Raw genomic sequence first — 25,469 nt, 5'->3', positions numbered from 1 at the left:
CATCCTCTTCAGAATCATATATGGCCATAGTTAAGAGAGAAAATCCTGGATTTGGTGGCCTATTTATTTCAGTGTTTCTCAAACTTTTTGTGCTGGCATCCCCATTTGGACTTAAAAAAAATGGTGAAACTCTCCCCCCTCCCTCCCCTTCCCACACACACACACTGGAAAAAACTGCAATTGTTGTTTACCTTCAGCCTGGCTTGGAACTTTAGCTGCCTTCTGGATTGGGGCCATGGAGCTCTCAGAAGGGACTCTCTGCCCTGATGACCATATTAAAACAAGATTGCAACCCACACTGAAAACTGCTGATCTATTTGAATCTCAGGGGTGGCTCTCAAGCTCCCTCTAATCACACACACTGTATGCAAAGCATTGGAAATTTACATATTTTAAATGTTTAATGTGACACACAACTTTTAGCTCCTGTAGTACAGATTTTAACTCTTTCATCTCCATGCTTCTGTAAAGTGGTAAATATGTACCTGCTGAACCTCTCTAATCTGGCACTATAAATGGTCCAGTATAATTTTAATTAGCTGGATGTCCTTTTATCATGGGTGTGGCCAAGTTTCTGGCAGTTCCTTAAAGTTTGTTTACAGCCACCAATCCTGGCTCTCAGTGTTCTATGCTGTTATTTAGCTCTAATTTATCCCTAAATGTCTTCTCAGACCCCAGTAAACAGTGGAAGTGTTGGAAATACTGCTAGACAATATTGACCTCCTGTGGTTCAGCAAATTCTCTGATACGGCACCGGTCAGATTCCGAGGGTGTCAGATTAGAGAGGTTCAACCTGTATAATGTGTGTGTGTGTGTGTGTGTGTGTCTGTGTCTGTGTCTGTGCTTCTGGGCAAATTATTTCACCTCTGTTGCAATTTCTCTAGCTTTAAAAAAAATAATAGTGCAGTTTTAAGATTGTTGTTGCGTCTGCTCATCTGATTCTGTGAGCTCAAGTGCTCAAGGCTCATGCTTTTATATGCTGAGGTCCCAGGTTCATTCCCAAATGCTACTCAAATAGGGGCATGGTTACATTTGGCTATGTTGCTTTTCACTTCTAGACCAGGGTTTCCCAACCTATGGGTTGCAACCCAAATATGGGTCGCCATTACATTTCAAAAGTGTCGCCAACTGTCTGTCCAGGTGGCTCTGCCCCCTTTTCTCCCCACCCCCAGTTTTGAATTGCCTTAGGTCACCAAGTCTTCCTGAATTGTCAAAATGGGTCCGCATCTGGAAAAGGTTGGAAACTGCTGGAGCCAAGAGGGGAAACCCAAAAATCTCATATCCAGAGTAGTACAAATTAAGGATTTTAAATTTAGATTAATCAACTAATCCAGTAGTCAGTGTAATTTGCACCAACTATTTGATTATTCGCTAAGGGCACCTCTGCCTTTGAAATGTAGCAAGAGCCCTGCCAGGTCTTGCTACATGTCAAAGGCAGAATCCCTGGGGGGAGCATGGCCAGCAGGGGACTCAAGCAGGCCCCTGCTGGCCACATGCTCCCTGCTTTTGAAATGTATAAAGGCCTGGAAGGGCTCTTGTATATTTCAAAAGCAGAGCACTGGGAATGGGCCAATGGGAGACTCAAACTGCTCCAGCTCCCTGCTTTTGAAATGTACAAGCATCCTGGGAGGGCTCTTGTATATTTCAAAAGCTGGGAGTACAGGCCCAGTGGGGGACTGTTGAAGTTCTCAGCTCACCCTGCTCCTTCTCCCCACAGAGACAGTGCTGGGGGGAACCTGCTTTTAAGCTGGCTTCCCCCCCCCCCCCGCACTGCTTCTCTCTGAAGGAGTCAGCAAGGGGGGGGGAGGTAAGCAACTAGTCGAGTCACTTGTTGACTATCCAATAAGCATTTGTGACATCTTAGAGACTAACAAAAATATATAGGATCATGAGCTGTCATGGGTAAGACCCCCTTCATCAGGAATTAAGTTATTCATAACTGATGGTAGATAGCTCCTATATGAATTAGTGAGGGGAGTCCCAGTTCCCACACAAACTCACCATTGTGCTTTGTACTAGATTGTAATCTCTAGATGATAATTATTTTACTGTAAACGTGTAGCTGAGTTGACATTGTAATTGTAACCCTGGGAATGAGCATGGGAAATTAAAAAAGCAGATGATGGGGTAGCTTCCTCAACCCTTTTGAAAATATCTCATGATTGTGGGGTGTGTGACCCCTGATGATTTTGGTTTGGCAGTACTGGCAGGTCCATACATGGAGGGGGAGGGGTAAGCACCCCCCCCCCCCAGGAAGCATGGTCTGGTCAGGTGGGGGACAGCTGGGCCTGATTTCCCAGCTTACTTGGGGGACCATAGAGGATGCATTCACATGCTTGAGGTCCACATTTACAAAAAAGAGCACCCCTCACGGAAATTTCTGACTACTGGCCTGATTGGGGACAAGGAAACCTTTGGGAATATTCTAAACATCTAACTATTGAAAGGCAAAGATCAAGGACTCTCCCATTTGCGGCTGGGAAGGAGGAAACTGCCCGAGGAAAGACACCAGCAGTGCCTGTGTTTGGGGTGCTGTGCCCCAAGGGAAAGGGGCCATATTGTGCAGTGTGGCTGAGGGACAAGGGGCACAGGCTCCGGGTTTGAAGGGGGAGCCTGTGGGACCCAGAAGTGTCTGTGGGTTCTGGGCTCAGGGTATGGGGGGGGAGCCTGGGGGTGTCTGTGGGCTGGGGGCTCAGGGTCTGAAGGGGGGGCTGTGGGGCGGGGGGCTCAGGGCCTGTGGGGGGTGTCTGTGGGGCCTGGGCTCAGGGTATGGGGGAAGCCTGGGGGTGTCTGTGGGGTGGGGGTTCAGGGCCTGAGGGGGGGCCTGTGGGGCCCAGAGGTGTCTGTGGGGCAGGGGCTCAGGGGTGTGTGTGTGGGGCCTGGGCTCAGGGTATGGCAGGGAGCCTGGGGCTGTGTGGGGGCCGGGGGCTCAGGGCCTGAGGGGGGGGCTGTGGGGCAGGGGCTCAGGGTTTGAGGGGGAGCCTGGGGGTGTGTGGGAGCCGGGGGCTCGGGGCCTGAGGGAGGGACCGGGGGGGGTGGGGCGGGGGCTCAGGGCCGGGGGGGAGACTGTGGGGCCTGGGCTCAGGGTATGGGGGGGAGCCCGGGGGTGTCCGTGGGGCGGGGGCTCAGGGCCGGGGGGGGTCCCCAGGGGGCGGGGCTCAGGGTCCGTGGGGCGGGGGCTCGGGGGCCGCCATGGGGCCGCCCCGCCTTTCCGGCTGCCGCGCTTTGGTTCCGGGGCAGCCGGGCCGGGACGGGAGGCGGCGGCTGCTGCGCCCCGCGGGATTCCCGGCGGCGCCGCTCGCGGGCCGGGCTGCGGGCCCAGCATGTGACCGCCGCGGGGGGATGCTCGTGCCCGGCTGCGGCCCGCCCCGCGCCATGGAGAGCCCGCCGCTCGTCATCCGCATCACCATCCCGGACGGCGGCGCCGTGGACTGGACCGTGCACCCCGCGCCGCAGCTGCTCTTCAGGGACGTGCTGGTGAGTCCCCCCCGAGCCCCCCGCCGGCCCCGCCGGGCCCCCGCTCCCTCTGCCCCAGCCGGCCCCCCCCGCTCCCTCTGCCCGCTCCACCACCCGCCTGCCCCCAGCCCCTCCCCCCGCTCCCTCTGCCCCAGCCCCCCCGGCTCCCTCTGCCCCCCCACTCCCTCTGCCCGCTCCACCACCCGCCTGCCCCCAGCCCCCCCCCCTCCCTCTGCCCCAGCCCCCCCCCCCCGCTCCCTCTGCCCGCTCCACCACCCGCCTGCCCCCAGCCCCTCCCCCCGCTCCCTCTGCCCCAGCCCCCCCGGCTCCCTCTGCCCCCCCACTCCCTCTGCCCGCTCCACCACCCGCCTGCCCCCAGCCCCTCCCCCCGCTCCCTCTGCCCCAGCCCCCCCGGCTCCCTCTGCCCCCCCACTCCCTCTGCCCGCTCCACCACCCGCCTGCCCCCAGCCCCCCCCCCCCCGCTCCCTCTGCCCGCTCCACCACCCGCCTGCCCCCAGCTCCTCCCCCCGCTCCCTCTGCCCCAGCCCCCCCGGCTCCCTCTGCCCCCCCACTCCCTCTGCCCGCTCCACCACCCGCCTGCCCCCAGCCCCCGCCCCCGCTCCCTCTGCCCCAGCCCCCCCCCCCCACTCCCTCTGCCCGCTCCACCACCCGCCTGCCCCCAGCCCCTCCCCCCGCTCCCTCTGCCCCAGCCCCCCCGGCTCCCTCTGCCCCCCCACTCCCTCTGCCCGCTCCACCACCCGCCTGCCCCCAGCCCCTCCCCCCGCTCCCTCTGCCCCAGCCCCCCCCCGCTCCCTCTGCCCGCTCCACCACCCGCCTGCCCCCAGCCCCTCCCCCCACTCTCTCTGCCCCCCAGCCTGCCCCCTAGTCCCTCCCCCCCGCTCCCTCTGCCCCTAGCCCCCCCTTAGCCTCTCCCCCCCGCTCCCTCTGCCCCCCCAGCCCCTCCCCCTGCCCCTCCGCCTGCCCGCAGCTCCTCCCCCCCGCTCCCTCTGCCCCCCAGCCTGCCCCAGCCCCTCCCCCTGCCCCTCCGCCTGCCCCAGCCCCTCCCCCGCTCCCTCTGCCCCCCCACCTGTCCCTCCCCCAGCCCCCTAGTCCCTCCCCCAGCCCCTCCCCCCCGCTCCCTCTGCCCGCTCCACCACCCGCCTGCCCCCGAGCCCCTCCCCCCGCTCTCTCTGCCCCCCACCTGCCCCCCAGCCTGCCCCCTAGTCCCTCCCCCTGCCCCTCCGCCTGCCCCCAGCCCCTCCCCCCGCTCCCTCTGCCCCCCCAGCTGCTCCTCAGCCTCCCCCCTAGTCCTTCCGCTCCCCCCAACTGCTCCTCAGCCTCCCCCCTCCTCTCAGCTGCTCCTGCCCCTCTAGTTCTTCCTCTCCCTCCGGAGTGCCCAGCTTCCCCTCCCCACTCCCTACCATCCTCCTGGGTGCCTGGTTTTTCTTCCCCCTAGTGCCTGCATTCCTCCTCCCTATCTCCCCCCTGAGGTGCCCAGCTTCTCCCCTTCCCCCTCCTTGGGGTTCTTGGCTTCACGTGGCGTCTGGGCCAAGATGCCAGGCTTTTCCTTCTCTCTTTCCATGGGAGTGCTCAGGTTGGAGTGGGACCCCATAGTTGTATCTGCCTTTCTCTGCTTCCAAAGCACCAGTGGTTTTCAACCTGTGGTTTGCAGATCCCTGGGGTCCGCAGACCATGTTTAAGATTTCCAAATGCGTCTGCAACTCTCTTCGAAATGTTTTGGGGGACTGCAAGTGAAATAAGGCTGAAAACCACTGCATTCAAGCGCAAAAACCCTTAGCATTAGCCGGCAGGGTTGCCCTCTGATCTCAGATTCTCCATCTTTCCCAACTGTGGGAAAATTGTCTGTAGAGAAATTAGGGTGACGAGTCTGGGCACAGGAGGTAAAAGAGTCTTTACTAATGTAAAGGGATTTTAGTTCTCAGTTGGATGAATGTTGACCTGGAAGCTGCCTTACTCAGGACAGGTTCAATGTGACAAACGGAAGCAGATTAATTAGAAAGTGTTTACAGTATCTTACCCACCTTGTCCCTATCATATCCTTGGGGTCTGGGATAAGGATGTTAACGACTAGTTGACTATCCGATAACCAAATGCTTATCAGATAGTCAGTCGACTAGTCGATTTCCCTCCTCCCCCCCTCCCCCCGCCTGCTGCCTCTATCAGAGGCAGCAAAGGGCAGGAGGACAGGGGGTACTTCAAAGCAGCAGTGCCACACAGCTGATCCCCAGCTCAGCTATGCAGCACTGCCCCTTTGAAACGCAGAGGTGGTGTTCAAAGAGTAGCACCACATAACTTCAAAGTGGCAGCGCCATGTGGAGCCCAGGGTTATCTGGGAACTAGCTGATCCCGGGCGCCACGAGGCATGAACCTGGGATCAGCTGGGGAGTCCCCAACTAACCCTGGACTCCATGCAAGTTCTATGCTGCACTTCCGCTTTGCAATGCTAAAAGCCCCCGCTGGAAACTCTTGTACATTTCAAAGCTGGCATGCCACATGCAACCTGGAGTCAGTGGGACTTTCCCAGGCCCTGGGCTGCATGCAGAGTTTCGCATTCCTCCTTTGTACAGAGGGGGCTCTTGTATATTTCAAAGGAGGAATGCAGAAGTGCCTATCGACTAGTGAATGGAAATGCCATCAACTGTTTGACTAGTAAAATAACCAATAGTTAACATCCCTAGCCTGGGATGGACACAGCTACAACACTGCATCCAATAATATTTACAGCAGTGGTCCCCAACAAGGTGCCCGCAGGCGCCATGGCGACCGCGGGGCCATTTTTGTGCGCCCGCCAAGTGCTCGGGGCTGGCCTGGCCCTGGGGACGTGGTGCATGCGCTGTGCCGGAGCCGGCCCTGGCACATGGTAAGTGCTGGCCCTGCGAGCGCCGTGAATTGGCCGCTTGTGCCCCGGGCGCTTGGAGGGCGAGGGGGGGAGCGCCGGGCGCGCGGTGGTTGGCGGGGGAGCGCCGGGCGCGCGGCGGTTGGGGGGGGGGGCGCCGGCCCCGGGAGCGCGGCGCTTAGGAGGAGCGCTGGCCCGGGCACTTGGGGGAGGAGGGGGCGCCGGCGCACGGTGCTTGCAGGGGGGGGCCGGCCCCGGGAGCGCGGCGCTTGTGGGGGGGGGCAGCCCCAGGAGCGCGGCGCATGGGGGGGGCCCCTCCCCCCAGCATGCGGCTATGGGGGGGGCCGCCCGCCCCCTGGCGCCCGGCAGGCGAACGGCCACGCCCCCTGGCGCCTGGCAGCCTCTAAAGGTTGGGGACCACTGATTTACAGTAACTTTAAACATTTCTTCTGTCAAAGTATTGTGACTTAAACCAGTTTGTAAACAAACCCTCTGATAAAGCTAAATGGGGAAAGATAGGTATTTTCAGGGGAAGGTTTTATGAGGCCTGGCCTATACTTGAAAGCTTTACTGATTGTTGATAAGGTGTATAGTCAATTGCTTGATCATTGGTGTTAGATTGACCAGTGGTGTCAGATTTATTAATGTGTTACAGGAAAAGATTTTATACTATATCAGTCTTCAAAGAGCATTCCTATGCAGAAATGTTACATCTTATGCGGAAGGTGTGCTCCCCAAGTTACACATTTCAGCTGGCATTATTGCTGTGATTTTACAAGTTGCACGTTTCTTTACATGACACTAAAATTCAGCCCATCGGTTTTTTTCAGTTCCCTAACTTCTTGTTCTGTTCCTTCCTTATTGTTTTGGATACTGGCATTTTCAGATACTGGCCTGTGAACGTACTTCTGTCCTTTATACTACAATATAGACTGAATGTATTTTGACTTTGACAAGTTTCCTAACAGTTTGTGCTAAATGCTTTCTTCAGCAAATGCAAGGTGTCATGGGATACTTAGCATAAGTGAACAAGATTATGGTGTAGGCCACTTTAGGCAATGTCACTGTTAACTGTATTTGTGCTTACTGGTATCAGTGCTTAATGCATACTAATATATGTATATGATGCGGAGAATCCATATATTTTATATGGTAGTCATCATATTTTAGTCAAAATATAGCGTTTTCCTTTTAGGAATATATATTTTTTAAATCGAAATAGTTATACCAGAAAAAGCCCTAGAATGTGGATTAGGAATCATAGAATCATTGAATACTAGGACTGGAAGGGACCTCGAGAGGTCATCGAGTCCAGTCCCCTGCCCTAATGGCAGGACCCAATACTGTCTAGACCATCCCTGATAGACATTTATCTAACCTACTCTTAAATATCTCCAGACATGCAGGCTACGTCTACACTGGCCCCTTTTCCGGAAGGGGCACGTTAATTTCAGTGGTCGCAATAGGGAAATCCGCGGAGGATTTAAATATCCCCCGCGGCATTTACATAAAAATGTCCGCCGCTTTTTTCCAGCTTTTAGAAAAGCCGGAAAAGAGCGTCTACACTGGCCCCGATCCTCCGGAAAAAGCGCCCTTTTCCGGAGGATCTTACTCCTACTTCAAAGTAGGAATAAGATCCTCCAGAAAAGGGCGCTTTTTCCGGGGGATCGGGGCCAGTGTAGACGCTCTTTTCCGGCTTTTCTAAAAGCCAGAACAAAGCGGCGGACACTTTTATTTAAATGCCGCGGGGGATATTTAAATCCTCCGCAGATTTCCCTATTGCGATCGCTGAAATTAACATGCCCCTTCCGGAAAAGGGGCCAGTGTAGACGTAGCCGCAATTTATTCCAGTGTTTAACCACCCTGACAGTTAGGAACTTTTTCCTAATGTCCAACCTAAACCTCCCTTGCTGCAGTTTAAGCCCATTGCTTCTTGTTCTATCCTCAGAGGCCAGGAAGAACAATTTTTCTCCCTCTTCCTTGTGACACCCTTTTAGATACCTGAAAACCACTATCATGTCTCCTCTCAGTCTTCTCTTTTCCAAACGAAACAAGCCCAATTCTTTCAGTCTTCCTTTATAGGTCATGTTCTCTAGACCTTTAATCATTCTTGTTGCTCTTCTCTGGACCTTCTCCAATTTCTCCACGTCTTTCTTGAAACGTGGTGCCCAGAACTGGACACAATACTCCAACTGAGGCTTAATCAGTGCAGAGTAGAGTGGAAGAATGACTTCTCGTGTCTTGCTTACAACACACCTGTTAATGCTTCCCAGAATCATGTTGGCACTTTTTGCAACAGCATCACACTGTTGACTCATAATTAGCTTGTGGTCCACTATAACCCCCAGATCCCTTTCTGCCGTACTCCTTCCTAGACAGTCGCTTCCCATTCTGTATGTGTGAAACTGATTGTTCCTTCCTAAGTGGAGCACTTTGCATTTGTCCTTATTAAACTTCATCCTGTTTACCTCAGATCATTTTGAATTATGACCCTATCCTGCAAAGCAGTTGCAACCCTGAATGTAAAAAAGTTAGCCGGGTAACCAGTAAGCATCACCCTTAACGAGTCATGCTTATTGGTTATATTTAATTGGTGGGGGGTGGAACAGCTCCCCACACACCGCAGGTAGGCTGTTCTGGCTGTTCAGAGCAGCCCCTGCCGGTGGGGAGAGCTGCTACAGCCTACCCACTCACTTTCCCTTTAATCAGTTAACCAGTTAAACATCACATTTAACCAGTCAACCAGTTAAACAGGATTTTACATCCCTAGGGTGGATACGGTTATACTAATATGAGGATTCCTTATATCTGTATCACTTATTCACCTTCCCATACTGGAATAAACATTTTTATAGCAATATAATTACATCCACACAGCAGAGGTTTTATTGCTTTAATGGTACTGGTATTATTAAAGTGGTACAACTTTTCTGTGTAGACCAAGCCCTTAATGAGTTGAAATTAAATGGTGTGGTGGACACCTTGCAGAACAAGAAGAAAAAAGACAACAACATAGGGCCTCTGTCTCCAGAAGTTCTGAGCGTGCAAAACTCCAGATGAAATAAATGGGAGCTGCAGATGCGCAGCATCTCTGAAAATCAGAAAGCTAGTAATGTAGAGTGCATCTCGAATGTGCTGGCTATGACACACAACAGATTGAGACTAGGGTTCATGCCCTTAGGAAGTTACAAATGTGTAGAAGTAACAAATCAGAATACAGTCTAACACAAGATGATGCAGGATCTTTATTTTTTTTTAATATTTGTTTTCTAAATCTAACTTCTGTATTCTTAGAAATATGTACCTGGCTTCTTAGCGCCTAAAAATCCATGTTTGAAAATGAGATTTAAGCTCCTAAATCATTTTGCTGTTGCAATGCTGGGATCAGCAATACCTTAATATCTTAAAAAGGCTGAGTCCTAATGCGTAGTTTGCTATTGTAAACACTAATCTACACCCCCATTAAGTTTAATATTCAATTCTATTCCTGCACAATATTCAGTTCTATTCTATTGCATCTTTGAAGAGCACTGATAATTAGCTGAATGGTACAGATATGTTTGTTTAAACAAATAATTAACCCTTCAGGCCTTCATTCAGAATTGTACGTATGTATGTGCCTATCTTTCATCCTCTTAGTAATCCCACAGAATTTGGGACAACTCATATGTTTAAAATTAGACTCATTCTTATGTACCTTGCTCTGTTGGGACTATTGTTTGGAACCTCACTTTGAGTTATGTTCTGTGTATATCAGTTTTGCAGACTTTGAAGTTATTGGTACACAGATGTATTTAAAGATTTTTTCACCACTAAGTGGATTACAGTGCACTGATTTTTTTTTTCATTAGCTGCCATCATCCTTGAGTCTGAACACTTTGAAGAATTGGTCTTATTATTCTTTCTCTTACACTAATGTGAATTCGGTAGAATTACACAGATGTAAAAGCTGGTTTATATGGGAAGAAAATGAAGCCAATCCTATCTAACAGCCATGCAAACCCTTTTAAATGTTCAGTTTTCTGTTTTTACAAATACAAATTGTTTTACAGTCTTCCACAGAACAGTGTTTTGACAGATTTCTTGTTTAGTCTGCCATTATCTGATTTTTTCCTCGTCATTGTTAATGATCATAACAAATTGTTAATGATCGTTAACAAATGATCATTTTTTAAATAAAACACTGCTTGTTTATGGTCTGTTCCATATCTACAGATCTTAAATTAATGGATTTTGATTTTTCGGGGGGTTTTCAAAGCATAATGTAACATAAATGTGAAAATACAAAATAGGCTAATAACCTGATAGTGATAGTAAATCATATTCTGGGGAGTTTAGAGCTCGAGTTGGAATTATTTTAGCCATTAGATATGGTCCTTTTTATAGCCCTCAAATCCTTTCCTCACTTATATGCTGTTGGTCTGCAACCACAGCTTGTAATTGTTAAATTGAAATTAAAATGTTATTGGCTTAATTGAAATGTGTCTATGCAGGGTTTTAAATATCTCAATTTTAAAAACCAGTTTTAGTTAAATCATAAGAATCATATTTGCGTTGCACGTCCTTTGCTATTTAAACTGTAGTATATAAAGGTGATTTATTGTATCACATGTAAGATGATAAAACGAGAAATAATTCTGAATCTATAACTTGGTCCAATTAACTCTTTAGTGTTATATTTACTGCTTTTACATTATATTAATTATCCCATTTTAATATTGCATCTCACATTTTATTTCTTAATTTTATTCAAAGGGAAAAAAGAAAAAAGAGAAATAACAAAAAAAAGTAATGGGACAGTGATTAAGGAGGGTCCAATAACGTGGAATTCTGTGCAATACAAGATTGATTAAAATTTACTTTCAATAAATAGTTTTATTCATCTATTCCAGAGTAGTTTGTGACATTGCCAGTGAAAAGCTTGCATGACATTAGAAATCATGCAGCAGGAAGGAAAAATCATGCTTGCATTCATGCTATACCCTATATGACATATTGCAAACTATCGTTGGTTGATGATAGCATACAGACTAGATGGCCTGCGTGAATTAACCTTCCATTGAATTTTGAGTAATTTTGGTATAGCAAAGATAAAAACAAGTCTTGACATTTTTGATCTCTACATAAAAGTTATTGACTAGAGAATCTGTTTAATATATTAGGCATAAAAATGCACCATTTAGACAGAAATGTGTAACATACATGGAAATTCTATATTTCTGGGCCTTTTGGTATACAGCCGGTCCCCGAGTTAGGAATTCATCGACTTACGACCATTCGTATTTACGACCAACCTCCTATACAACCGGAACCCGAGTTATGAACGAAATCCGCACTTACGAACAGCACGGCCGTACGTCAGTGAATGTAATCTGACTTATGAACAGATTGAGTTACGACCTAGTGTTTGGTACGTAACTCGTTTGTAAGTTGGGGACTGGCTGTATACAGTTTGATTCTGTCTTTAGAAGATTCAGGCAAGGGCAAGAAGACTTTTTAAAATAAAACATGCTGACCTGTGTGTAAATGTGTAATACTTACACTTCGGTGATACTTTGGCCTCATTTCCTAACCTCATTGCTTCTCTCTAAGGATAGGACAAGAAGAAAAGGTATTAAATTGCAGCAAGGGAGGTTTAGGTTGGACATTAGGAAAACTTCCTAACTGCCAGGGTGGTTAAGCACCAGAATAAATTGCCCAAGGATGATATGGAACCTTCATCACTGGAGATTTTTAAGAGCAGATTAGACAGATGCCTGTCAGGAATAATCTAGATCAGTGGTCTCGAACCATTTTATGCCCAAGATCACTTTTTTGGATTTAAGGGCAATCCAGAATCTACCCTGCCCCGCTCCACTGTCCTGCTCTACTCACTCCATTCTCCCCTCCCCATCACTTGCTCTCCTCCACCCTTACTCTCTTTTGCAGGGCTGCAGCAATGAGTTTGCAGTGTGGGAGGGAGCTCCAGGCTGAGCCTGGGGCAGGGGGCGATGGGTGCAAGGCCTGGGAGAGAGTATACGTGTAGGAGGGAATTCCGGGCTGGGGCAGAGTGTTGGGGTGGAGAAGAGAGTCTGAGGTGCTAGCTCTGGGAGGGGGCTCAGAGGTGGGGCTTGGAGTACAGGGGGGCTAGGGTGCATATGGGGCGCTGGCTCTGGGAGAAGGTTCTGGGTTGGGGCAGAAGGTTGGGATTCAGGAGGGATTTTGGGGTGCTGGCTCTGGGAAGGAACTCAGGGAGAGGGCTTGAGATGCAGATGGGGATATGGGGCACTGACTCTGAAAGGGGATGTGGGTCTGGGGTAGGAGGCTCAGGATTCAGGAGGGGGTTTGGTGTGTTGGCTCTGAGAGGGGCCTGGGATGCGGCCTTGGGTGACACTTACTGCAGGAGGCTTCCGTTTAGCAACTCAGGGTTTGTTTACACTTGCAGCCTATTTCGGAATAGGGCTGCAAATGTAGGCATTCGGAATTGCAAATCAAGCCCGGGATTTAAATATCCCGCGCTTGATTTGCACCTTCCCGGCCGGGCGCCATTATTGAAATTTACAAGCCCAGAATAACTGCCCACGTCTGCATGCGGCAGTGAAACGGGCATTCGAAATAAAGCCGTAGTTCGAACTACCTCTTATTCCTTCTGCAATGAGGTTTAACAGTTCGAAATAGGGCTTTATTTCAAACACCCGTTTCACTGCCACATGTAGACGTGGGCAGTTATTTTGGGCTTGTAAATTTCAAAAAAGGCGCCTGGCCGGGAAGATGCAAATCAAGCACGGGATATTTAAATCTCAGAGTTGATTTACAATTCCGAATGCCTACATTTGTAGCCCTATTCCAAAATAGGCTGCAAGTGTAGACATACCCTCAGTGAGGCTAAGGCAAGCTCCCTTTCTTTCCCGTCCCCACACTGCTCCTGCCAGGAACCAATGTGGCTCTGGGTGGAGGGTGGGGGGGTCACACGACTTTGTGCTGCTCCTCTCTGCGGACACTGCGTCCTCACATCTATCTCCTGTTCCCATCCAATGCTGAAAGAGTGGAACATGAGGCAGGAGCAGCCCCCCCCTCCCCCTCCACCACACACACTGGCCACTTTCAGGGGCATCGAGAAGCTGGGGTAGGCAGGCACTCAGGAGCCTGCTTTAGTGGCTGCCCTGCTGCACCACCAGAGATTGTGATCAGCTGGGAGAGCCCCCAGGAGCAACCAGTCGATCCTGATTGACCGGTTAGTGACTGCTAGGCTAGCTATTACTCCAGCCATGACTCCAGGAGACTGGACTAGATGAGCTCTCCGTGTCCCTTCCAGTTTCTTACTGAACAACTGTTGCATTTTATTATTTCAGCCCAACTATGAATCCACTCATGAATTTATGCAGGATTTAAACTTCAATTAAAATAATAATACTAAAAACTTTATCGCTCGTAATGGCTGCAGAGAGGATATTCCAAATGTCATCCACACCTTGGGTATGAATCTGCAGCAGGCATCTCTATTGCATCCCTAGTATTCAAAGCTTTCCTGTGCAGTAGAAGAGTGATGCCAACGAGATTTTAATCTTTGTCCCTGCTGCTATTCGGATCCATAGGTCCTGGAGCTGGGGGTGCTGCTGCACCCCCTGGCTTGAAGTGGGTCTCATCATATACAAGCATTTACGGTTTGGTTCAATGGCTGTCAGTACCCCTCCCTTCCCAATTATAAGAGTTGTTCCAGCAGTCCTGTTCAGATCCATGTGGGCTGCAGAGATAGGCACAAAAGCGACTCATGGGGGAAGAAGGAACATAAAACAAGCTGAGCAAGTTGGATGGTCTACCCCAGCAGCCAAGATGGTCTAGGGTAGAAAGATAGAGTTCCTTCTCAAACAGAGTATGATTTATAAACCTCCATTTAGATGTCTTCCCTTGAAGAGTTCCACATACATTTTTCTTGGGACAAAATAAACTCTTTACATTGCAAGAAAAAGCAAAATGGAATATTTGTTCTGAAGTTATGATCAAGTGATTTAAATACCGTTATGCCCTCTAGGTGGCAAAGGGAGAAGGAAGGGGGAGCAGGTTTGAAACTGCTTTGAGTTGTTTGCTGAAAGTTTGGGGAAGAGGGGTTTAGAGTCTCTTCTCTGTAGGGTACAGTCTACACAACGGCACTATTTCGAGATAACGTCCGTTATCCCGAAATAGCGTTCTGCACATCTTAACGGCAAGCCTGTTATTTCGAAATACATTCGAAATAGCAGCCTTGTTCTGAAATCCCGTAAACCTTGCTGCGCAAGGATTAAGGAGCTTGTCGGAAAAGTGCTCTATTTCTAAATTAGCACTGTTTAGACCGCCTATTTTGAAATTTGGCACTATCTCGGAATAAACTACGTAATTTGTGTAGATCAGATTGCGTGGTTTATTTCAAGCTATGCGCTACTGTGTGGACACACCTTAAAAGAGCAGCAGTTAAGTTTAATGTACTCTGAAAGTGTCTTGAGCGGTTCTAGTTAGAAATATGGCTTATTCTGTCCCGTATCATTATTTAGGACGTCATTGGACAGGTTTTGCCTGATGCAACGACAACAGCATTTGAATGTAAGTACAGCTTATTTAACTTCTGTCTGCAGTGTGTCTAGCTTGGGCTCCTCTGCTCACATTATGTAGTTGTCATTTTTAAATAAATAATGTTTATGTTCATTGTATGTTATGGTTAAATATTTATACATTAATGCAAGTTTAATGATGATGCTCAGCTAAGTAATATTTTATTATTTAATTACATTTTGACTGAGCATATCTCTACAATATAGCTTTAATTACCAACGTGACCTTATCATGCTCTTACTCCTCACTGCAATTTTACAGCTTGAATTAAATGAAAAGTATAAAGTACCTGTAGATCTATGATTGTAATTTGAAAATTTAATTCTAGGTTTAAAAAAACAAAAGAGCTGCAAAGTGCAGCTTTGAAAAAAAATGCCACAAAAAGTAGATTAATCCCAGGCGCACAGGAGTGTCGCCATTGCTGCATTGAAACCGCATCTCAATTAGATCTGGGCCTTTCCTTTTTAATTCAATGGAAACTGACCACATGGAGTATGAACCCTTGGTCTCTACTAGAAAAGGAGCTTTCTGCATACATCATCTGCTGCCACTTGCTGAGGCCGGAGAAGCATAATGATTGCTGGGATCTTATCCTTATTCTCTTGTATGAAGATATGATCTCTTTTCCCACCTGTGAAGATTACATGACAGTCAGATACAGTGCAGGTATTGTGGTGGGGCTACTACCTTGAGATCAGTTGTTTCTTTGGCTCTAGGAAGATCACATCCTGTGGTCAGAATGTTAGGTTTGACAGTTGTGGCACATGTGTCGAGGGCCACGTGTCTCCCCAATGACAGAAAAAGGTTTGGTTTGGTTTTAAATCGGTTTCTATTGAGATGGGAAGGTTGGAGTCTGTATTTTCCCAGCCCATGGGAGGAGGTAGCAATTTGTTCCCAGTGCAAGGATGCTCGTGAGATGCCAAGTTTTCCTTCTTTCCTTAGTTTTCCTTCTTTCCTTCCTCTACAACTTAAAGATATCGGCCAACTTTTCTATATTACTCCTTTTTCTTTTCTTCAGTATGTGAATGAAGGAGTGGCTAGGCCGAACCTGAGCAGTGCTATGATCCTGTGCTCCAGGGGACAACACCTGAATCAGAGAGCTAGGCTCAGCCCCGCAGGATTAGCATTGCCATTACAGAATGAATGCAGGACAAGCTTGTTCTGCAACATCCCCCCCCAGAACCTCCCACCTCCTGGGGACAGGATCTGCCACTCCTAACCCAAGAGCCTTAGTTTCAGTAGGGGTGAGGGAATAAATAAGGAAAGCTAAGTGAGGGGGCCTTTGCCCTAATGAGGAGGCTGAGACATGGGCGCTCAAGAGGGCAGGGGGACTATTTTAGGGATTCTGTTCTGTAGTTGCTTTTAATTCCTAAAACCTTTTAATACCATGTAAAAATGCATAATAAAAGGGTGATTCTCAATGAACTGGATTTATACCTGGCTTTTTTTTTACAGGGTCATTTGAGGTATTTTATTAATATAAATGTCGTAAGAAGTAAAAACATTTTTCATGGACACAATGTAATAAGAAATTCTCAAAAATAAAATGAAAAATTGCAAAAAATAAAAAGTTCCCAGGGCTCTATAATTAAGCCAATATCCTGCTGAAATTGAAGTCTGGTGGAGACTTTCATTTGCTCCATTGATGCTGACTTGGGACTGATGCTGACTTGCTTATTTTCTTTCTTTCTTTTTGTAATTCTGCGCCCTCCTTTTTTCCTTTTTGCATCGTCTGGCATTGTTCTCAAGAAGAATAAGCTGTGCAGAGCAGTCAACTTCTCTGCCTTAGGCAATTAGACCAGTAATAAGAGTGATTGGCTTCCCACTGCTCCCATCTAATACTATATTTATGGGTGCCAAGCATTCTGTGCTAAAGGAAAGGCTTCACCAATTTTCTGCAAGAGGTCTGCTCTGGTAGAGATGGGGTTACAAAAAGAGCCATGGGGTGTTACATCTGGTTTGTGAATCTGCATACTGTGATGCTGGAAGAGAGACAGTTTATATAACAGAAGATAGTCTGCAAAGTACGTGGTTGGGTTGTGTTGGAGGGATAAACCTGGGCATAGAAAATTAAAGGAAATCATAGTTTTGTGAGTCGTTGAGTTTCTTCCTTGCTTATTAATCTATGTTTTTCAAAACAAAAACAAAAAAAATCCCGCGGATAAAACTGTGTTTGTCAATGTCATTTCCCCCAGAGCCTGGAACATGTATCCTGCCCTGTTGTAAAAGCTAGGACTTGCTCTAGGGCGGGGTGGCCACCCAGTTAGACACAAAGAGCCAAAAGAGCTGTGGATAGTAGTGCAAAGAGCCACACGTCCCTCCCCCAGAGCCAGGCACCTCCAGGTCCCTCCCATTCTAACCCAATGCCTGGGTCTCACCAGAGCTGCCACTGCCACAGCCACGCACTCCTCCCTCCAGGCACTGGGGCGCGTGCGCAAAGCAGGCACACGGCTCCGAATGAGCCGCAACCCTGAGAGCCGCAAACCTGAGATCTGTAACCCTGAGAGCCGCGTTTCTGTGAGCAAAGAGCCGCACGTGGCTCAAGAGCCACGGGGTGGTCACCTGCTCTAGGGACTGGGGTTGAGGTGAGGGTGAGGCTTTCTGTTTCTGGTTAACCTGTGGGGGCTGCAGCCGCTTCAGTCCCACAGGGCTTGCCATAGGTTGTTCCAGCCCACCCTCCTCCCGCTGTGTTTAACTGGTTAATCAATTAAATGGGATTTTACATCCCTAATAGGGACCTGAGCAAGGCTCCAGACCAGGGCCAGACCTAGCCGCCAGAACTAGCCCCCGGGAGTCTCAGCCTGACTCCCTGCCTGCCCCGCCCCTGCACGCTGTTCAGAGCAGCTCTCTGAATGCTGCGGGCCCAGAAGGGAGGAGGTGCTTCGTGCACTGCCCCTGCAGCCCACCACAACCACCGGCCAATGGGAACTGCCTCTTTGCAGAACAGGCAGCATCCGAAGTATCCCTCCCCCTCTGGGCTCGCGGCATTCAGAGCTGCGCATGGATCCCCGCAGCCGGTGAAGGCACGTGGAAGGCAGGGTTCCCTGGCTGAGGAACCTGCTGGGCTGCTGGCCAGGAACTGCTCAGATAAGCGCTTCCCAGCCAAAGCCTGCCTCTGGCACCCCAATCCCTCCCTCCCCTACCGTCTGCCCCCGCCTGCTCCCCTACTCCTTCCCAATCCCCTCCCCCCATCATAACCCAGATCCCTGCACACTCTCCTGCCCCAAGTCACAATCCCATCTCAGACCCTGCACCCTTTCCCCCACTGTCATAATCCTCTCCTGCACCTATACCCCCTCCTGGACGCTGCACCCTTTTCTGCAACCCAGCCTCCTGCTCCAGGTCACAGTCTCCTCCTTCCCACAAACTGCATCCCACCCACACCCCTGTACACCAGTCCCTTACCTCAAGCTCCCTTCGGCACCCAATCTCCACCACAGACCGCGCACCTCTTTCACAAATATCATTGAAGAGTACAGCCCTTGACTACTTACCAAATTCTTTTGAGTAGCCTCCCATCAAAAATTATTGCCCACCCCTGCTCCATGCTGCTCCATTTCTTTTGTGATTTGATTTTTGTTACCTATTTCCCACATCACGGATTAGCCTTGTTGAACTTCATACCCCAGTAAGAGTCCCTGCAATCAGAGCAGTAGCCCATATTAATGTTACCACGTGTAGGACTTCCCTGGAAATACTTACTTCATTGTGCCTTCTACCATCTGCTGCTGTGCTTTCAGTTCATGTCTCTAGTCTGTCATTTACATCTGCACAAAACTATTTCCCCTGCCATTTAACTGGCATCTAAAATATGTATGTGGATGCTGGATTTCCTGGTTCCTCTATCCATGTGAAATGCCTAGGTTTTACTGGGCTAAATGTCATTTTCACCTGCTTGGTTGCTTTCTAAGTCACAGATAACAGCGAGCGAGTATAGTCTTCTCTACTATTTGTTTAGTTATTGTTCCCTACAGTGTGTCATCTCTTGCAGCTACTAGCTAGGGCTTCGCTTCTTCTACCATTGGACCTTTATGTGGATTTCACCATTGTATTCCACGTTGCTACAAATAAAATGACTAACAACATATGGCCGGTTATGATCCTTTTATCCAAACTCTGCCATTTTGTGTATTTGTGACACACTGCAGATTTTGTGAAGATTGCTCCATAATATTTGTTTACCATCTGCTGCACTCTATTTGGTATCTTGCTAGGATTTTTTCCTCCATTTTAAGTGACATTAGCAAAATTCAGCCAGTACATAGGCTTTTTGGTTCTACTTTTGCTTCCCTAATGTGCTGGAAAATCATATTGTTGTGCTCTAGGCAAGTAGACAAGGTTGGAATTCTTCTCTTTGAATCAGTGCATCGTCAATAGCTAGTTTTGGGGCTATACCCAGTTATATTTTTTGGTAGGATAGCAAAAGAATCTCTGCACTTAACAAGAAAAATGTATTCTGATTAAACATATTAGCCTTATTGTTTTAGACTTGTCATCTCTTAGTACCATCTGTCGCTTATCATTGTGTTTTGTATTTTTCCTGTACTCTTCATGCAACCAAAAGGAGTTTTCACAGATCTGAGTACAATACTCTGGAGCTGTTTTCATATCATTTGAATTGTTTTGATACATTATGATCCTGGAGATCCGAAGGTGTTTTTCTTATGGGCTTTAAAAAACAACGGAAGTGGGTTTTACCCACGAAAACTCATGAGATTGATTTTTATATATATAAAATCAAAGCTAGGGATGTTTATTTTAGATTAATCGGCTAACCGAATAGTCGATGCAGTTTGCGGCGTCGATCAGGGGGCCTCTGCCTTTGGAATGTAGCAACAGCCCCGGCGCTGTTGCTATGCTTCAGAGGTGAAAATGCTGTGGGGAGCACGGGACCCATGGGGGACTACATTACTTGAGTCCTCTGCTGGCTCTGAGCTCCTTGCGGCATTTCAAAGTGGCAGCATTACATGGAGCCTTGGGTCAGCAGAGGAGTCCCCAGCTGACCCTGGGCTCCACGCGGCACTACCTCTTTGAAACACCCCCCTACTTCTCCCCTCCCCACCCCCACTTGCTACCTCTTTCTGATAGAGGCAGCGGGGGCGGGGGAAAGGGGGAAGAGCGACTGGTTGACTACTGTGTCGACTAGGTGATGAGCAGTTGTTTATTGGGTAATCGATGAGACGTTCACATCCCTAATATCTATAGCTGTATGTAATTTGTTAGTCTCTAAGGTGCTACAGGACTACTCATTGTTTTAAAGTTACAGACTAACATGGCAACACCTGGGAGACTTTTCAGTGGGCTGTGTGAATTCATCAGTAACACTGGGGTGTTTCTAGCTTTAGTGGGGTTTTCCCCTTCGAGTCTGACTTGTTTATCAACTCTGGTCTTTCTCTTTTAAATGTGCTTTTTCCTCTTCTCTTTTTACTTCTGATCCCCTCTCTATTTACAGCACTTTCCTTGTGGTCAGTACTCTATAGCTTTCTTCAGTGTTTCTAATTCTCTTGCTCGAACAGTTTTGTTTTCAGCCAAATTGTAGTTTTACAAACCTTTCTTCCCTTTTCTGTCTCTTGTATGCTTTCAGGTAAAGAAACCTTCAGTTTCAAGTCATTAACTCTTCCAAATCTTTTCATGGTTCTTGACGTCCTACAGGTTGGTAGTTTTAGAAAGCATTTTTAGTAACTTGGCAATTTACCAGTTAAATTTCCAAGGCTACATCTACACTGCAGTGCTATTTTGAAATACCACTAGTATCCTAAAATAGCTATTTCCGCGTCTTTTGAGCGCACCAATTATTTTGAAATATAATGGGCTCGCTATTCCGACGCCCCTGTAAAACTCATTCCATGAGGAGTAAGGGACGTTTCAGAATAGCGATTTATTTTGAAATAAATGCTGTGTAGACAGCGCCAAATTGTGAAATAAGCTACGCAAAATTGCATAGCTTATTTTGAGCTATGGATGCCATGTAGATGCACCTCAAGTGACCTCAAGACTATTGCAGAAAGTAACTGTGCCATCCGCTTCTCCGCTCCAAGCCCTTTCCAGCGTCTTGTGATTCTACTCTGGTCAATTTATAAACTTTAGCTCTCCAAGTATTTTCAGTTACACACTTCTACACCGTTATTCCTTCCCCTCTGAGCTTTTTACTCTTTTTTGTTATTGCTATGGCGTTTTCTGCTATAGATTTTCAAAAAGGAATGAACACATTCCTTTGCCCAACTAATTTACACCTGTTGCTGCACTAATGTGTGTAATTATGAGTAGAGGTTAATTTGAATCCAGGGAAATAGTCACATGTTCTGTGTGAGGTTCTGGGCAAAGGCTGTGATTTTTTTTTTTAAGGGGCTAAGTGAGGTGCTATCACCCATTAGCTTTCAATGAGATTTGAGTGCCTAGGTCTCTTTGACAATCCCAGCCCAAATGCACATGTCTTTGATTCACCCACAGCTTACAAATATACATGCATTAGAAGACTTACCTGGTGTTGCCCAGTTATCAGGTGGATTTGTATGTACTCAGCAGAGCTAAGGGATGTACTATTTATATTGCTGTACTATTTATATTGCGAATTAAGCCTGTACTGGCTGAAATAAATATGAACAGGGGAATCACACCCCTGAGTCATACTGTAGGCATAATAAAAGGAAAATCTAGTTTCCAAATCTGGGGAAACATAAATGAAGGAATATTGTGTCCTACTTGTACAAACTTCAGAAAGAAGAATGCTAAATTGTGACAGGCAAAAATGGGAAATCAATCCAATGAAAAAGTAAGTCAGTAAAAATTATATTTTGCTACAGATTGAGAGGGGGTTCTGATCTGTTTATTTGGTGACGTGTTCATCTCCCATCACAACGGTGTCTGAGTACTGCACAGTGAATGGAGATCAGAATCCTGCTTATGCCTTTGGAAAATTTATTCCAATGATAGATTTAAAATACATATATTTTAAAATTCCTTACTCTACATAAGCCTTTCTGAATCTTCTTGTTCTTTCCTCTGCCTCCAATACATAGCAGCATCTTCCCTTATGTCACAAGGTATTCAGTGCTGTGTGTATGGACATCTGCACCTTAGCTCTTATTGCATTGTACTATTTGGGAACCGCACGCTCTTTACTCCCACAGTTGCATTGTGCATAAATCCTCCTAGATGAACATGTATGCAAATTAAGTTTGGCACTCTAATTGTTGTGTGTTATTAACGATCATTCGCTGGTATAGTTGTTGTTGTTGGTTTTTAAGGCCACACTACTGTTGTTAGTAGGGTTGCCAGATGGTTCCCCAAAAAATACTGGACACGGGGTATTTTGGTCAAGCGCCAAAAAAAAAAAAAGCGTGCAGGATAATAAGTACTGCCACTCATCGCACCCCTTCTGACAGGTGATTGCACAGCAGTCTGGTGGGGGCGGGGGAGTCCCAGCCACTCCCCCTGCCAGGCTTCTGCGCAGTCACAGGCTCCTAGCGCTAATCGTGGTCCCACCTTCCAGCCGTTTCCCCTGCCCACGCCAGGTTTCCATCCTGTGCGCAGCCAGAAAAATCAGAGAATACCGGACATTGCACGTGTCCAGTATTCTCTGGGTTTTTTTACTGGACAAAGAGCGCAAATACCGGACTGTCCGGTAGAATACCCGACACCTGGCAACCCTAGGTTAGGCATGGTAGGCTATGTCTAGAGATATTCCGAAAAAACGTATTCCGAAAGAGTATCCACGCTACCAAAGTGCATCGAAAAAGCAATCTGCTTTTTCGACAGAGCGTCCATTCAGTATGGATGCTATCTCGTGTGTAAGCTGTGATTACTATGGGTGGAATGGCCACCAAAGCACCTGTGCTGCTTTTTTCTTTCCTCTTCTTTTGAAAGAACTCCCTCTTCCCTGTTCACACACACCTTTTTCCGAAAGAGCTCTTTTGGAAAAAAGCTTCTTCCTCGTAGAAAGAGGTTTACCAGTGTTGGGGAAACCCCTCAGTTCTTTCCATTTTTTTTTCAAAAGAACGTAATTGCAGTGTGTACGTAATTGAAGTTTTTTCGGGAAAACCGCCATTTTTCCGGGAAAAACTCTGTAGTGTAGACATACCCGTAGAAACCTGAGTTTCCTGATAGACAGGTATCAGGAGGAAGAAGCATGACAGAGGGCAGATGAGCATGAGGAGAAAATTGCACGTAAGGACAGAAGGTTTTAGAATAAGGATGTACTGTAGTAGTAAAAAAACAGTTCAAGTTTTTGATATTATGGTTTTTTTTCTTTCAACAAAACCAAATAAACTTAATTCCATATTGGGAGATGTAGACTCATTAAGAAACTAGTCAATTTTCACTTTGAGTTTACACTGTCACCAGAATGACTTAGTGGATTTGCATAACAAGTAATATACAGCGTGTAGACTGGAATTCCACAGGGAGATTCTGATAGCATCGTAAATTGTGAGAGCAAAGTTCCGAGTGCTTTGTTCTTGTCCTCTCTCTTAAAATGTAATCATAGCTTCTGTTTATGTGCATTTGGGATTGCTCTGGTACGTGTGGTAGAGAATGATCTTCTGTTCTTATTTTGTGCTCTTGGCTCTCAAGTCCTTCAGCTGCTTGGTCTTGATTTAGTCACCTGTTTCTTCCACATCATATGTATAGGCCTTGGACAATGAAGATATCAACAGTCATTTCAAGATTCTGGGTTTCTTGTATACTTGGCTTGCATGTTCTGTTAATTTTCATTCATTTATAGAAGTTCCTTTGGTCAGGTACAGTAACAAGTATAATTGATTTATTAAAATCTGTAAATGACTTTTCACTTAACGAATGTCATACTTTTTTATCAGATGAAGATGAGGACGGTGATCGGATTACTGTTAGAAGTGATGAAGAAATGAAAGCTATGCTATCCTATGTAGGTATATTGTAACAAGTGGGGAATGTTGTCCATGCTTTTCAGTTTTCCCATGGTTTTGTTCATTATCTGCTTGTGTCAAAGTGTTAAAAACAAACTGCAACGATCATAATATATTCCTGTATAATGTGGAGGTGGTGGTTTTTTGTTTTTGTTTTGTTTTTTTGAAAATCACATGGAGTGGTGGGCATGCTTGACAGTTTTTAAAAGAGTTGTACACTTACTGATCATATGATGAACATTAAGAATAATGTATCTTAATGACTTTTGCATTAGGTATAGTGCAGGCTAAATGGACTATCAATTTCTTGTATTTTTTATGCAGTACTTAAAGTAACGGCTCATTAAAAATAAACCCCTGGGCTCTAAAATTTTTTCAAAATCTTCTTTCATCTGGAGACTATTTCACCCCTCCTCAAAGAAGAGTTACACTGTAGCTGCAGGCTCAATGTGCACAGAAGATTTAAATATGTATTTCTGTTTCTTATATGTACAGAAAACCCTAAAAACAGTAACTTATAGAATCTCAATTATTTCTAACTCATTTTTAGCTACATTTATCTTTCACGTAAATTTAGGTGAAAATTTCTATGTAACACTTGCTTTCAAATGAAATGCATCAACAGAAAATAACTAATACTTCTTTGGATCTTTTCTTTTAAGTGCTAACATCCACTTGTTTATTGTTTATTTCTTAATTTTGTTGCAAAATTAACTACTGTACAGCCATTCAAGTACAAGACATAAGGGCGGCCAGACTGGGTCAGACCAAAGGTCCATCCAGCCCAGTATTTTGTCTGCCCACAGTGGCCAATGCCAGGTGCCCCAGAGGGAATGAACAGAACAGGTGATCATCAGGTGATCCACCCCCTGTTGCCTGTTCCCAACTGCTGACAGCAAACGCTAGGGACACCATTCCTGTCCATCCTAGATAATAGTCATTGATGGACCTTTTTTTTTTGAGCCCTCTTGAAGTCCTGATTTTCACAACATCCTCTGGCAAGGCGTTCCACAAGTTGTCTGCATTGTGTGAACAAATATTCCTTTTGTTTCTTTTAAACTTGCTACCTGTGAATTTCATTTGACGTGACCCCTAGTCCTTGTGTTATGGGAACAAGTAAATAACTTTTCCTTGTTTACTTTCTCCACGAGTCATGATTTTATAGACTTCTATCATATTCCTCTTAGTCATCTCTTTTGCTAGATGAAAAGTCCCAGTCTTATTAATCACTCCTCATATGGTAGCTGTTCCATACCCCTAATAATTTTTGTTGCCTTTTGGAACTTTTTCCAATGCTAAGATATCTCTTTTGAGATACAATGACAACATCTGTACACAGTATTCAAGATGTGGGCATAACATGGATTTAAATCGAGGCAATAAGATATTCTCTGTCTTAATGATTCCTGACATTGTTTGCTTTTTTGACTACTGTTGCACATTGAACGGATATTTTCAGAGAATTATCCACAGTGATTCCAAGATCGCGCTCTCAAATGGTAACAGCTAGTCCCCATCTTTTTATACATATAGTTGAGATTTTGTTTTTCAATGTACATTACTTTGCATTAATCAGCATTAAAATTCCTACCTTTCTTTCCTTATCTCTTAACCAGTTATCAGTCCATGAGAGGATCTTTCTTCTTGTCCCATGACAGTTTACTTTGCTTAAGAGCCTTTGGTGAGAGGCTGTCTGGAAATCTAAG

The 25,469-nt window shown here is 46.8% G+C and overlaps 1 protein-coding gene across 4 annotated transcripts in view; it reads left to right on the top strand.

Annotated features, from left to right (window-relative positions):
* Positions 1-3,216: 3,216 nt before the first annotated feature.
* The window catches only part of MAP2K5 (mitogen-activated protein kinase kinase 5), a 206,095-nt gene continuing 183,842 nt past the window's right edge, over positions 3,217-25,469 (top strand). For 2 of the 4 annotated variants that reach the window (XM_075896856.1, XM_075896855.1), the window contains exons 1-3: positions 3,217-3,477; positions 14,821-14,869; positions 23,695-23,762. In XM_075896856.1, coding sequence (XP_075752971.1) covers positions 3,343-3,477; positions 14,821-14,869; positions 23,695-23,762 — 252 coding nt within the window. In that variant the 5' untranslated portion in view covers positions 3,217-3,342. The remainder of the gene's footprint in view (positions 3,478-14,820; positions 14,870-23,694; positions 23,763-25,469) is intronic. The other 2 variants (XM_075896854.1, XM_075896857.1) reach the window with 2 other exon arrangements.

The sequence above is a fragment of the Pelodiscus sinensis genome, chromosome 14, assembly GCF_049634645.1.
Source record: "Pelodiscus sinensis isolate JC-2024 chromosome 14, ASM4963464v1, whole genome shotgun sequence".
In the NCBI taxonomy this organism is placed as follows: domain Eukaryota; kingdom Metazoa; phylum Chordata; order Testudines; family Trionychidae; genus Pelodiscus; species Pelodiscus sinensis.
This window is presented reverse-complemented; position numbering and strand designations above follow the sequence as displayed.